The following is a 16096-nucleotide window of genomic DNA, read 5'->3' as shown; positions in this document are numbered from 1 at the left end:
CTCGACATGGCGGTCGAATCCCAAATGCCTTCAATTCAACCTCAGGCCGTTTGGACCACGCTCAGATCCATCAGCTGCAGTATGAGGCTTTTAATGGTGTGGAGAAGGAGAGTAATACACACAGTGAAAACATTTCAAATGTGAGAACATCCATGATACATCATGTATTTAATTGTACTTGCATGAAGTACAATTAGAGTAATGACTCAAGATGAAGAGTAGGTAGCCCCTCTTGCTCCTCCTCCTCTTCTTCTCCTGCTTTTTGGAAACTCACAGATGAAAAACATGGCAGCGTCACACTCCACACGCCCCCACGTCCCAGTGCTGAGCAGCTCCACACAGCTTGAGTTGGAGCCAGAAGAACTGAGCTCCTCATCCTGACTCCAAGCTTCAAACCCCCGGAATGGACTGGAAAGTCCATTCTGTGAGCCGTTTGCTCCACCCTGTTGACAAGAAGCAGGAGAAAGCGACTGACAAGACATGCCAACATCTCCAACGCCCACGCATCTTATGACTTCACGCCTTTTCATATTCAGGCACCTGCAGGATGAAACTGCAATATTTCACCTTTTGAGCCATGACTTGACCAAGTTGTATGTCATTGTATATCTTTACATTTAGGGATGCTTTAGGAATCAGTCAGCCACCAATCGCTATCCATTTAGCCTCATTTACCGTTGCTGACCAACTGTGGCTCCACCCACATCTTAGCAACCTTCAAAGTGTACTGTTAGCATACTTACCGTGTCCCTGCTCCGAGCCTGCACGCCGATGTAAACTCTTGTGAGTCCTGCCTGACCAACATAGTCTGCCACGAGGCGGTTACTGTCGTTGGTGCTTGGCACGGCCAGGGTGCCGCCCCTCAGCTGGCAGCTCAGTGAGGCCTCCTTGAAGTCTTTGGGCTCCCTCACCAGCAGGTAGTAGTGCTCTTCATTTTCTGTTAAGCCCGGCACGACTGGATAATAGCAGAGAGGATGGCGTTTGAAACATATTTACTTGGGGTGAAGAGATGATATTTTCATATCATATTAGGAAAAATGTGGTCCCAAATAAATCCATCCCCCACAGGCCTCCATATTGCCATGTTTTCCTTGTCTCTCGCCTCCAAAGACAGGAAGAGAATTCACTCACACCTGATTGGTCCCCTTTAAGAGCTCATATCTCGCCATTTTCTGTGGTTTTCAAGACTTTTGGTTATATTCTTGATAACCAAAATCAATAGCTATGCCAAAGACATATTCCATGTTGAAATGTTCCTAACTGTAATGGTAGCAGCCATTTCAATTAAGAAGGAAAAAGGGTCTGACATATTTTCCATGACGGTATATTCTGTAAACCACGTGTGGACGGAGGGCCGAAGCACTGCAGGTTTTCCCCCCCAAGGAGTTTCTCCAGCAGGTGATTTCATTGACGAGCTCCTTCCCTCAAACCAAAGGAGGTTCATCATTCAAATCTCCTGCCTGAGTGACCGTCTGGAAAGAAAACCTGCAGCGTCTCCGCCCCCCATGGCCACTCCTTTGACACCCCGGCTGTATACAATCCACACCCACATTCACACCTACGGACAATTTATCGGATAAAGCTCACACTCACCATTTTTGACAAACTTGACCGAATTCCTCAGCTTGCCTACATGAACATCCATCTGTCCCATCATTCTCTTGTACCTTTCACAGTCACATGTAGCGCCTGCTTGATTGGATACAGGTCATGTGTTAGAGACAGCATCGCTACGGGGAGCAGCAGTTTATTCCACATACTGGTTTGTTGTTTATTCCCTTCTTGCAGTCCCAACGAGTATGGCCAAAAAGAGTAATAAGGTACTACTATGTTTTATAGCAATGCTGTTGGAGATGGCAGCTATTTGGCAGCTATATTTATATATTCTATCTATTATTATTATTATTATTATTATTTATTATTACTTATCTTCTTTTGTGTCTGTTATTATATGGGAGCCAGGCAACGACATTTCGTTGGCAATTTCACTACTGTGTTTTTGTGCAATGACAATAAAGGGAGTCTATCTATCTATCTATCTATCTATCTATCTATCTATCTATCTATCTATCTATCTATCTATCTATCTATCTATCTATCTATCTATCTATCTATCTATCTATCTATCTATCTATCTATCTATCTATCTATCTATCTATCTATCTATTAGCGTGGCTCACGCTCTGGCAGCACCACCAAAAATTGGCATCAAATGTTTTAATAAAGCCTGGACGAATGCTGCTACATTGCGGTGCCGCCGTACTTATCTACCCCCCCCCCCCCCCCCCCCCACGTAGCTCTGCATATGATTTCAGATGAATATTGGTGATAAGTTAAGTGTTGGAATGGTTAGATTACATTCATCTCCAGAGCCCCCCCCCCCCCCCCGTCTTTCTTCAGTTGCCAACGTTTGCTCGCGATGAAGGAAGCCAACAAGTTTAAGGCATAGAAGCATAATCCAGGTTTGAATCCCTATTATATACGTACGTATATACATCACATTTCAAATAGTCAAATATAGGTGTTCACCACTAATGCGTGTTCATGTAATATGATGTGAGACGTGGCTGGAGGTGCAAATATGCTGGATAAAATGTATTGGACCAAATATTTCATACCTGATTTCCCCTTCAAACCAGAGGGCCCATCCAGACCTGTGTCTCCTTTGTCCCCTACGCAAAAATGTATGACACATACATCAAGTTAGCCTTACCTTGAACGGGTTGGAGTATGATTCAAATATACAGTACTAATATAGGAGTACCAAATATACAGTACTAATATAGGACTATCAAATATACAGTACTAATATAGGAGTATCAAATATACAGTACTAATATAGGACTATCAAATATACAGTACTAATATAGGAGTATCAAATATACAGTACTAATATAGGAGTATCAAATATACAGTACTAATATAGGACTATCAAATATACAGTACTAATATAGGAGTATCAAATATACAGTACTAATATAGGACTATCAAATATACAGTACTAATATAGGAGTATCAAATATACAGTACTAATATAGGACTATCAAATATACAGTACTAATATAGGAGTACCAAATATACAGTACTAATATAGGACTATCAAATATACAGTACTAATATAGGAGTATCAAATATACAGTACTAATATAGGAGTACCAAATATACAGTACTAATATAGGACTATCAAATATACAGTACTAATATAGGACTATCAAATATACAGTACTAATATACGATACCAGGGATTATTTAAAGCTAAAAGCGTACCTAATTGATCCAACTTTGCTTATTATCAAAGTTAGAACTGCAACTTACAATTAATTTCAGAACCAATTCATTCATTCATTTTCTATGCTGCTTATCCTCACTCGGGTGGGGGTATGCTGGAGCCTACCCCAGCAGAGGCGGGGTCCACCAGCCAATCTCAGGGCACATATCAGCTGCAGCTGCACCACATTCATACCTATGGACAATTTGGAGTGGCCAGTCAAGCTAACATGTTTTGGAATGGGGGGGGGGGGGCACGTATGCACGGGGAGAACATGCAGACTCGACAGATGGTCGAGTGGAGATTCCAACCCAGGTCTGATATGATGAAACACACGGCTCAGAAAAGAGGCATCATTGTGTCCATGTCTCCAAACGTGTCCAAACACAGAGATTAAAGATCTGCTTTCATGGATGAAGGAAATTCAGAAATAGTCCCATTTGAGAGGCTGAAATCACAGCATATTTACATATTTAAAAGTTATAGTTGTCATGAAATGGCTAATCAATTAACCACTGATTCATCAATGAATCAAAACGATGTGATAAAATGAACATCGTAACAGCCTTGGCATCATGGCGTCATTTGCAAGCACCTGAAGACACATTTTGGCCTTCCGTCATCGTTCTCTGTAAAATCAAACGCCATACAACTAATAATAATAATAATCATAATAATGAATACTTGCCCATTGCTCTATAAATACCTCTGCTCCTTAGCTCAGCGGCAAAGTGAGCGGTACCATACACAAGTTAGATACACAAGTCATAGATTGCAAAACACTAAATAAAATGTGGCCCAACAACCTGCTGGGACCCACTGACGTCACTGCTGGTTGCGTTTCCATAAAGTGACCAATAGATGGCGGTATCACACCAAGCATAGCGCGGGATAGTCCACGATTCAGCATCAGCGGTATTCGTCAGGAAGGACATCCGGGATATAAAGTGGCACACTTCAATTAAAAGTCAGACTTGTTGCAAACAAATGAAATACACTTTAAGAGTACGGTGGCCAAGTGGTTAGCATGTAGGCCACACGGGCAAAGCATGGGCAAGACCAGGGTTGGAATCTCCGCTTGGGCATCTCTAGGTGGAGTTTGCATGTTCTCCCCATGCCTGCGTGGATTTCTGTTCTACGGAATTCACTTATCCCCATCGCTCTGGAATCTCTAGTTGAAAAAACTACAAGAAGAAAGTGGAATACGTCATACTTGAATTCCGTGTACTTGTATACACAAATGAAATGAATCCTTCTGATGACTTTGCTAAAATAACCAGAATATAAGACAGACGTCTCAGTGGGATGCAGGTCGCCATCACTGAAAGCTACAATAACACACAGGACCAAATTCCTCATTTTGGGAATTTTTGGGCGAGGGATTCTTGTGATGTCGGAAATGTTGGGTTACTCATAAATAGATCAAATACTGTTCAGCATTCAGTGTAAAGCACTCCGCTTGAGTGCATGGACCCTCAGAGCCAACCACTTATCCACCGTACCTTTGTCTCCATCCGGTCCCGTCTTTCCCATGGGACCAAGCGCTCCTTTGAGCCCCACTTCTCCGGCTGCTCCTGGCAATGAAGAGAAAGAAGAGGAGGAGAAATATTTTAGGTCCTAACTTTTACCACCCAACACATGATCCAATCAGGAAGACATGGTGTGTGAGATACCGTCTTTCATTTTATATATTGATATTCTGATATTATTGATATATGATATTCAATCTCTCGGTTGTCACGGTGCTTCCCAAAGAACCCATCTGTGTTGGTGCATGTTCCAGATCTCCTTTTTAAAGTGGAGTTTGGATCATTCAGGGCATTTTGGACAATTTTGTGCATTTCTGTGCCACATTAGTTCCGCCTGTTTTTCATTGGACTCTTGTTTTGTTTGGTGGTCGTTAATTATCCTCTTGTTTCAATTCAATGAGAATCAGAAGATTAGCCCAAATTGCTAAACTGCATTGTGTTCATCCCTTTTCTGGTTAGCTGGAATACACAAAAGTCAAGCTCATCGGCGGAACTTGTGGCAAGTTTAGGTACAAATGAGGAAAAGAGGGATGTATGAAAGGTTATTGCACAGACTCATAACCTGAACATCTTATATGATCGATGTGATCTGTCATAAAGGCACTTTTATAATAAGACTAAATAAGCAGGATGTATGAAAGGTTATTGCACAGACTCATAACCTGAACATCTTATATGATCGATGTGATCTGTCATAAAGGCACTTTTATAATAAGACTAAATAAGCAGGTCGCACGGTGGACTAGTGGCTAGCATGTTGGCTACACAGTCAGAAGCTCTGGAACATTTTGGTTTGGGTGTGGAGTTTGCACATTTTGCATGGTTTTTCTCCGGGTATCCCCCCCCCTTTTCCAAATAGGTATGAATGTGGGGGGAATGGTTGTTGGTCTATATCTGCCCTGGGATTGGCTGGCCACCAGTCCAGGGTGGACCCCGCCTCTTGCCCCAAGACAGCTGGGATAGGCTCCAGCATACCTCCTAGTTAAAATGTGCCTGTGTGTGTTGCGACACAGTAAATGTGGTCCCGAGGTGAGCTGAGTGTTGAGGGGACAGGAAGTGACATCGAAGGTTCAGAGTTGAGCTGCAGCTTGGTGTGGGTTGCTACCGCAACGGTAGATTTTTGTTAGAAATGACTGTGAGATCATTCAAACCTGCAATACAAACCTGTCTTTCCGGCGTCAAGTCTGGTGTTTGTGTATCTCAGCACCACAGTAGCTAGTTCATGTGAAGACAACATGAACTTCACCTTGAATTTAGCGTATAGCGCTGAGTGTAGCCCCCGTCCATGTGCTATCATGTTCCATGGGTCGCCTCGCCACCAATGCCCGCAAGCACGTTTGGTGACCTTTGTGGCCTAACCTCCAAGCCGTGGCCATAAATATTTTTACGATAGTTGAAGTAATCCCAAACAGCCGACTTGGTCCTTGGACGGGGGGGAAACGTTCAGGGGACAAATGAAGGGGTCGTGATACTGTGCACAGCCTCCACTTTCTCTAACACCGCAGAAACAGTATGACGGATCATTTTGGTGGTTTTGAAACCGTGACTTTTCATACCGCGGTATACTTTGAAAGCGCTAACCGGCCCATGCTAGTGTGGAGTGGGATTCATTCCTCAGGAAGCCGTTGCAAAGGCAATGAATGATGTTTGAGCTGATAAAACGAAGAGCCTGTTGCTGTGAGACACACAAACGCACCTCACAAGTTCATTCATTCATTTTATACCGCTTTTTCCTCACAAGGGTCGCGGGGGTGCTGGAGCCAATCCCAGCTCACCTCACAAGTTGATTTTTCTAATCTAAAGTCACTCAAAATACTTCAGCTCTAGATTACATGCAGCATATCCTGACCATTTGAACCTGAGGGGTCTTTTCTTCTTTGCTCCGTCTTCCCAGTGTTAAAAGTTGATGAATGTTACTTTTCCCTCAGCTTACACTTGCCAGTTAAACCGTCCATCCGTCTTGCAGATAACAGCTCTTCCTATCACTTCTGTTGCTCTTTATAATGGCCAAACCCTCCAACCGGCTTAACGTCTGGATTCCCCATGCAGCTGCTAGTGGATTAACAAGGTGGAAGGCTTCATGTGTCACGAGGGAAACACGTTGAAGGCACCTAGAGCTGCTTCAGTTGAATCACCCAGATGGTCAAGGGACTTTTCTGATGGAAATCCTGAGCTGAACTCTGTATGCCGGCTTGTTTGTTCAGTAATGATCAAATGCCGGAACGTGCGCCTTGTCGTGGACGGAGCATAGAGAGCTGGCTTACATCCAACAGAAGCCGCAGGCCCAATTTCCATTTGTCAACATGTGCTTCCCTGCTGGCTTTCACAACAGCGGCCACGCAGCAATTAACTTCCACAAAAACAAATTCACAGCTCGGGTTAGAGTAACTTTAATAGAAATGTTTTGTTTTTTTTGGTGGGGGGGGGGGGGGGGGGGGCACCAACATTTGTTGAATGAATAAACCAAGAGCAACACGTTGTTTATGTTTCCAGAGCAATAACTGTCCGGTAGTCCCTTATAACGTTCTAAAATGAAGCCACGCTTTCCTGTAAAACCTCCTAAATGAAGACGGGGAATTTATGCGTCATCTGCTGAGCTGCTGTCATCTGCAGCTAAAAATCAGAGTGATGTTGCTGCAGTAAGTGTAAACACACGTTTAATGCTTGGCTGCTCTGTTGGAAGGTGATTTACATTTCTCACTGAATGAAGATTTATGGAGAGAAACAAGCTACCAATAATTAGTGTGTGAGCAGGTGCCATAATGATGATTAATATATCGTGATGATGATTAATACGGTGTGTTACAGTTATCATCTTTTTTTCATCAGCTCTTGCATTGGATCTCATTATATTTGTAGTCGTAACTTGATGAGTGTTGTTAAAATACAGTATGGGGAATTGACAGGAGACCTTTTTTGCCCATCTTTTACATTTGCTGTTTTGTCACTGTAATAGTTGAGTGATATTTTTCAACATCTAAACTGGATTTGTCCTCATAATTGAGGGTTGGGAACTTGCTACAGTATATCGCTGTAACTCAAAGCGGCCTCCACCATACCCAGTGCTCGACGTGGCATGATGGCGTTCACTGCACTAACAATGCTGGCCTTCTTTGGGCCTCCAAAACCAGTCCTCAAATTACGCACCCACTGAGTATTGCGCAATGGGTATTTCTTCTCGCCTGAAGACAGCTTGGACGGGCTGCAGCATGACTTCTGGTTATTGTAGGAAACTTAATACCTAATGTACCTTCATAGTTTATATGATATGAATTCAGATTTGTTTGTCTTAGCGAAGAACGCTTTTCAGGTCCCCGTACTTGACAGGCTGCATACCAACGGGCATGTCTGATGAGAAGAAACTGACTTTGGCACTGCGGGTTCAACTGTGGTTGGGTATTGGTGGAAATGGCTCCCTTCGCTGTAGCTTTGATTCACCGTGGAATCGTTTCCACAAGCTTCTGCAATGTTGCAACATTTATTTCTGTCCAGAATTGCATTCTTTTTTGCCAAGATGGTGTTTTCATATTGATGACGGGAGATTCCTGACTTTTTGTTAATATGTTGGGACAGTCTTTACCCTGATGTTAGTAGTTGGAGCAATCTCCTTCAATGTTTTCCCTTGCTTGATGCGTGCCAGTAATTTGACCATTCAGAAAGAGAGTCTTTTCCACAACCACAGGATGTCTTTCAACATGATCGTTTAACAAACGAGAACTAATGCAGTAATTATTCAATACCTTACCTATTTGCTTCGTTAAATCTTGGTGATGACCCATTTTTTGGCCAGGCAGGATATAAAGAGACATCAGCCCCCATTGTCGGCTGCCATTTTAGAGGGCGGTTGGCAGTATTGGGCAATTACTTTAATAAAGTACTTTCATTAAATGTAATTGAATGAGTAATGGAGTTATTCCTTTATGGATGTAATTAGCTACCTTGGAAAGTAATTACTGTGTTACATTTTTGAAAAACCCTCCAACTATATTTTAAATGATTGAAATCTAGCGTTGCAGTGACATTGAGCGATGTTGATGACACGGACAAACACTTTTGCTACACCGTCACCGTATGTTCTTACGTTAATCAATGACGTGGAAGTAGTGCTTGTAGGTCCAGGTGGGGTACACCAGCCAATGGCAGGGCACCCCTGGACTGGTGGCCAGCCAATCCCAGGGCACATATAGACCAACAACCATTCACACTCACATTCATACCTATGGACAATTTGGAGGGGCCAATGAAGCTAGCATGTTTTTGGAATGGGGGAGGAAACCGGAGTACCCGGAGGAAAGCCACGCAGAGATGCCCAAGCGGAGAATCAAACCCAGGTCTTCCCGATCTCCTGACTGTGTGGCCTACATACTAACCACTGGGCCCCCGGGCGGCCCCCGTTCGATAACCATAACAGCATTGTATCGTTTGAAATAAGAATTCATTAGAATACGCTTTGCTAGCATACAGTAACAGCGGTTCATCAACTAGCCTAAGATCAGTGTGGGGTCTGTGGAAAATATATAATGGATCCCTCATGACCATTTTCATATTCAATCGTTTCCAGGAGCAGGAAAGTCAAAATAGCCAAGCTCCTTTGGTCATGTGTCAAGAAAATCAGGAGGACTTCTTAAAGACTAGTCATGCTGGACGAAACATGGCTCCATCGCTGTGATCCAGAAACTCAAATCCAGTTGAAGCGTTATCACTCACCACCTTTGGAGAAGGCAAGTGTCCAAACCCTGACGGGAAAGGTCATGCTTAGTTATGTTGGAGCAGCACTGAGATTTAGTGATGGATTCGCTTACAAAGGGTCACACAATTACCAGAACCCACTACCCACGCATTACCAATGAATCAACTGGGGGGGGGCATAAAACCAATGACTTAGTTCACATCACAACGCAGACAGAAGCGTGGTCTTGTGGCTACGCAAGTCTTCCACAGACCGCTTATTTAAACTATGAAGACGGTTTTAATCCCAAGTCCTGAAAGAACAGCGGCATGCAGCTGTGGGAAGCGTGTTGTCATGGCTGGTACCGATGTACGACCAGAATGACTAAAAACTCGGTCAGGTTTTGTTCCTTTCAGTCCATGGGAAACGGGTCAGGAGAAATCTATAATGAACACAACCTGATCGGCCTGATTTGAAAGATGTTGGTCTCAAGGCTGCCAAAAACTGTAATTCAACATAATACCTGGACATCCTGGAGGTCCTTTCTTCCCCAGTTTTCCCTGATCTCCCTCTTCACCAAGCTCACCTTGATCTCCTTCATACACAGAAAGCATGGATAGCATGAGAGCTAAACAAATACATTTGACAATAGAGCAGCTTTTACATGTTAATGCAAACTGAGGCATGGCTTGAAACTTTTGCATTAGGGATGCGACGGATCAGTATCAGCTGATTTGCATGGAAAAGCATGCATATGCCGATCAATGCCAATAACAAAACCAACCACCTATTATGTCAGCTTGTAGCCAAAGTGCTTCCGAACTACGAACTAGCCCTCTTGATATGGTGGGTATAGGAGTTGTACTATATGAAAGTCTTTGGAGAGCGAATTGAAAAGTGTTTAGGAGCTACTGGCAGCTCATGATCTACTGGTTGGAGACCCCTGACTTACCGTGGATGAACTCAGAGCGGTAACAAAGCACCGCTGGTACGGTGGAGCTCAGCAGAAGCCGGACTTGCGGCAACCTCACCTGCCCGAGGAAGAGTGCTCATTGTCCCACACACTTTGTCAGAGGTACCGTTGGTGCGGTGGAGTTCAGATGTTCGACGTGAGGGCAACGTGTGCGTGTCCGAAACAAGTGCACCTCTCCGCGAACAGTTTGCCGGATATTTCATGTTCATGTTCACAAAAACTGTCCCACTTGCTGACAGAGCAAATCTGTTTAGCATGTGAGGGCATCAACAATACTATCTGCCCCAATGGCTGGACGGGACACACAAAAAAACAGTCACATGTGAAATGCCGTTGAAAGATGAAAATACTTTTCTCTTGCTGGGAAATCACTTTTTCACACAGAGCCATGCCAGTTTGCATCTTTTTCTCTCTTCATAATGAAAGGTTTCATTTAAAAACTGCATTTTGTGTCCAGTTGTGTTGTTATTGACTAATATTTCAATTGTTTGATGATCTGAAACGTTTAAGTGTGACAAACATGCAAAAAATAAGAGACCATCAAAGGGGCAAATCCTTTTTCACACCACTCCATGTACGGCATCTAACCTCTTCAATCGAAACCGAGCATTACATCACAAATGCTGTAACCAGCTCAAACGTTTGGGGAAGGCCATTTTTAAAGGGAGCCTGAAAGATGCTTCAATCATTCTCAGTTCTTGATATATGCCGTGTGAATAAAAAGAAACATGTTGTGCATCTACATTAAAGTCAAAGTAGAAGGTAGTAGGAGAAATAGTAGTACAATAACAGGATACCGTTCGGAGGGGTGTATAATATTGGATAAACACTGAAAAAAAACACACCCTTTAAAGTATAAAAACAGGAGCACACAAGATGTCAGACACAAATTGCGTGGTCAGTCATATCTTAGCTGAGTCTTGTCCAAATAATCGCTCGAGTATCATGGCGGCTGTCTAAATACACAAAGTTACAATGGCAGTTTTTCTCAGCACACACAGACACAGGACTTTACGTCCCAACTCACTTCTACCACACATCTCACGCCACATTATTGAAGACATGAGTGCTTCACTTCACATTGTGTGAGTTTTATTAAGTCTGTCTGAATCAGCAGGGGAATGAGCTACTGGATGTCATAAAAAGGAAAGGCATTCCCTCCAAAAGACTGTGGGCTAGCAGTTAAACTACAGGACATTACATGCTGGGTACCTTCGTCACCAACTCTATAAACCACTCCAAAATTATTCTTGGTGTTTCCTCACAATTTTCCATTCCGTTTTTCATTTGACCACATTCCTGAATTACAAGAAGTTAAACAGCATTTCGTAACGACATGGCAAAGTATTTTCTAGCTAAAGCTTATGCTGAGGAATTAATGAAGTAAAGCTGTTTTGCAAAATGACAATAGTTTTACCTTTAGCTCCAGGTATGAGGGAGTTGCTGCAGACCTCTGTGGCTGCAGAAAGGGAGGTCAGTAAGACTGGAAGACAGAGTAACAGCAATCCCGGGATGCATCTTCCTGCCATTATCATAAATGCCATGTTATTTGGCAACTTTATGTCGGCTGTGTTGCCTCCTCTGTGGTCGGTGTGCCTACTGAGAGACGTAACCAAAGACGGCAGATCAGCGAAGCGCTAATGAGCAGAAAACACACACACTAAAATGCTCACACACTCTTGTTTACATGGTCTTATCAGCTCCTTGTCATGCTATCAAGCAACACTTACCAGAGTCTCACATTCCTCCATCATAGGCGGAATCCATCATTCTGAATGTATTTCAGTTTGAGTATAGTGCGAGAAAAAAGACCAACATGCGAAACAGAAACATAAAACGTAAGAATGCTCATCCTTTGTGTCATATCAATTCCAGTGAAACACTGATGTGTCATTAAAGTGGGAATTTGAGTGAACTGATTGCTTGATTGAGGAGAGGTGAAAATGAATAATAAATCAAGCAAGATTGTGACGTAAACCGTAAAACATGCTAACCAGGGCAGATGCTAAGCTTTCAAAGCTTAAAATAATTGTAAAAAATACTGTGATGTAATGTCATGTAATGTAATGTGATGTAACCAATCACGTTAGCTGTAAAATCCAAAATTGGTCCAATAGCAGCCGGAATATCGGATGGTAACGGGAAAGCGGTGGTAACGGGAAAGCGGTGGTATCCCACATCGCAGTATTATTCAATTATTACGTCTAGCCGTATTCATAGTATTACACTGATTTTGATAGGTGTACCAGCTGCTTTCATACTGTCAATTTCATTTCATTTGACACATTACTCCATACATCTCGTGTGTGGAGTATGAAATATATCATCAAAAATAAGAGGTGTCTGCAAAGATTGGTAAAGACGAAGTGAGAAGAGCATTGAAAAGGATGACGAGTGGAAGGCCCGAGGTCCTGATGGCATACCTGCGGAGGCATGGAAGTGTCTGGGAGAGCTAGAAGGGAAGAAGGGAAATAAATATAAGAAAGAAAAGAGGTCTCGTTACAGAAAACGACACTGGGAGAGCCGAGGGAGGCAAACAAAGAACGCATTTGCAGAGTGCCACATGTTGAGCTAAAAAATAGCTTGACTTCCTAGGATGTCTTTGACTGTTTTTGTGACAGTATCCAGAGCATGAACGTCCCCCAGGGTACAACAAGAGGTTGTAATACCAAGACAGTATTAATGAGAAAGAAAACAAATCCATCATCGCCAATTGCTCCCTGAAGGACAGAGTTTGGTAATCAAGACTTTAAAACACAACCTCTTGAATTTGAGCTCACTGCCTGTGTTATGCTTGGCATTTCTTATGTTATTTCTCATGTTATTTGTATTTGCAGACAAAAATCTGCTGAATACCGGTGGAACAGTTGGGAAATGACAAAACATGTTTGTTTTCAGCAAAGGAACAACTCAATCCAACTATAGCACACACTGTGCTCCTGAGAGGAAGTGATGCAGACCTGTCACACGTTGGACTTGTTCAGCTATAACCTCTTGATAGGTAACATCGATAGAATAGACCAAAGTCTAATATTGTTTTTTACTATGAAGACTTTAGTATATCCTTTCTGCAGTGGAATTAATAGATTCCAAAATATGTGTATTTTGGTTCAGTAACTCTTTTATGGTCCTGGCTTTCAGTGCTGCTGACAATAGCTGGCCGGTTGGGGAAACATGCTCTGAGGAACAACCAATGTAAACAACATGCCTCTGTACTAACCTTGCTAAACTCTCGCAAGCAGAAGGCCTGTTATAATAATGTACAATGATGTTTCATCTGTTAACCAGCGGTGGCAAAAGTGGCAAAATTGCAGCCATTTACGGCTTGAAGCAGTTCTTTCATTGGCCCTGGGCACATTCAACAAACAAACTAACCCTAACACTAGCTCTAACAATTAAACAAGACAAAAAACGAAAAAAAAAAAAAAAAATAAGTAGCACACGTGGATAAAAAAAAGAGAAAATATTAGGTGAATAAAGTCATAAAATTAAGAGAAAAAATTGCACAAAGTTGAAATATTAAAACCTACAAATGCCATTTTAATAAAATAATCTAAGAACCAAACAAAAAAGAAGAATAAGAAGAATAAAGAATAACATAATTTTAGCACATTTGGGTTGGATAAAAGTTATTTTATTATGATAATAAAGTCAAAATATTATGAGAATATAGGGTTGCGGGGGGTGCTGGAGCCTATCCCAGCTGTCTTTGGGTGAGAGGCGGGGTCCACCCTGGACTGGTGGCCAGCCAATCCCAGGGCACATATAGACAAACAACCATTCACACTCACATTCATACCTATGGACAATTTGGAGTGGCCAATGAAGCTAACATGTTTTTGGAATGGGGGAGGGAACTGGAGTACATTAAAACAGACCGTTTCTTTGGGAACCACAAAATCCAAAGAAATATAGCTGAATAGGTGCAGATTCTGGAAGACGTAGAACGCTTTCTGTGCTCTATAGGAGTCAATAACTAAAATACAAAAGGGCTGAAAAATGAGTATGATACGTCCCCTTTCAGAAAGGCTTTCAAGGACAAAGTAAGAAGCCAAACACTTACCACTTCCACTTGGAATGAGAGGAGAACCTTTATTCCACTCTATCATGTCGGACATGCCATGGCTGAATCCATGCAGGGTTAAGGAAATGTAATCTAAGGTAATGCCTCATCAACGTAGCATTGCTGCCTCCTAGTAACCAGAATACTACATACTGTATAACTTGCATATTATATACATACAGCCCAATATTTTGGGCTAATAATGGGCCATAGTCTACCACAAAACAGAGATCATTTATCAATCAATTTTAGAAAAAAACATGATAGAGTGGGGGGGGGGGCGATGTTGGAACCATGAAGTGGCTGGTAGTGTGCTGTTTCACCTTTGGAATTCTGTGTGGAAATAATTCCAGACCATGGAGATACTGAGCCTTCACCCATTATCGGTAGAAAAAAACAATATTGATAGGAAGCCATATCTCATTTTTGTGTCCTTATCAGCTGATCAGTCGGAAGATTTCATCGGACATCCCTGCTATTTACAATTCCCAATTGTATAGAGAAGACCAAAAGCAATGACCAATTACTACATATGAATATTGTAACACAATTCTGAGATATATAATGGATAGTAAAAGAGTTCATATTTGTGAGTATGTGTGTGACAGCGCTCATTCTCCATCTTCTTCCATGGGCTTTTTCCGCATTCCTAAACGATGAGTGTAATGTGCACATGCACACATTACATTACATGACATGTACATTACAAGCCTCCTCAAGCTAATTGCTTACATGGGCTTTTTGTTCCTTTCTCTAATTAAGTGTGTGATTCACACCCCTAAACCGAGGAGTGACTCCACATTGGTAACCCGACCACAAACAACCTTGTTTTTCCTGCAGCAAGAAATGCTGTTTGACACAGAGAGCACAGCTTGTCTTTTAAAGAACAAAGTATTTCATCCAGTGAAATGAATTAGAAAATAACAGCATTAACAGATGAAGTTGTCTGCTCTGTGCCGCATTTCCAACACGCATGACTTGTCAGTCTGGTATCCAGTGAAAAATAACAAACTCTTCATCTTCATCCCTGGAGTGCCATAAGACATGTAACCAACTCACAATGACAGGCTCAATTCTAACTGAACTGTATCTTATTATGATGAAGTTTTTAAAGAATATGAGGATGATTTTTCATCTACATTATACTGTACATTATTATACATACATATCGGAGTGCATGCAAGTTACAAGCCAAAATGATGTACCGGTAACCTGCGATCGACGTGATGGGCACGCCTGCTCTGATACAAATCTCTGTGCGATGGCATACTCTGAGGAAACTTCTTCTGGAATTTGGCCCATCATCCATAATCTTTATCAGACACGAACAAAGATGTCTTTCTCTTTTCTGTGCGTGCTACTGATACAAAAGCAGGCAAAAAGAGGCAGCTGTGTGCTGGCAAAATGTTAGCATGCTACCAATGACAACATGCTAACACCTAGCATGATAACGCATTGTACCGGAAAGGCTAAATGTTAGGGCTAGTTGAGAAATGTGGAAGTAGTTGGAACTCTTTAGATCAAAGGCATTTTGCTTTCCGAATAGAAGGAATGTCAAGAAAAGTGGGAATTCTTGACAGGTGGAAAATGGCAT

At 42.2% G+C, this 16096-nt stretch overlaps 1 protein-coding gene across 4 annotated transcripts; it reads right to left on the bottom strand.

Moving 5' to 3' along the window:
* Positions 1-75: 75 nt before the first annotated feature.
* Positions 76-12056, bottom strand: colec10 (collectin sub-family member 10 (C-type lectin)). 4 transcript variants are annotated; one of them, XM_058053814.1, is made up of 7 exons: positions 11857-12056; positions 9990-10061; positions 4771-4842; positions 2619-2672; positions 1594-1692; positions 744-955; positions 76-443 (listed from the first exon to the last, which is right to left on the bottom strand). In XM_058053814.1, exons 1-7 carry the CDS (start codon positions 11981-11983, stop codon positions 207-209), a joined length of 873 nt encoding a protein of 290 aa, XP_057909797.1. In that variant the 5' UTR covers positions 11984-12056; the 3' UTR covers positions 76-206. The 4 variants fall into 4 exon arrangements, with proteins under 4 accessions (XP_057909797.1, XP_057909798.1, XP_057909799.1 ...); XM_058053815.1 differs by having other exon boundaries at positions 1594-1689; XM_058053816.1 differs by lacking the exon at positions 9990-10061.
* Between the last annotated feature and the right edge of the window lie 4040 nt (positions 12057-16096).

The sequence above is a fragment of the Doryrhamphus excisus genome, chromosome 17 (assembly GCF_030265055.1).
Source record: "Doryrhamphus excisus isolate RoL2022-K1 chromosome 17, RoL_Dexc_1.0, whole genome shotgun sequence".
NCBI lineage: Eukaryota > Metazoa > Chordata > Actinopteri > Syngnathiformes > Syngnathidae > Doryrhamphus > Doryrhamphus excisus.
The sequence above is the reverse complement of the archived record's forward strand: the minus strand, read 5'-3'. Positions and strand labels throughout refer to the sequence as shown.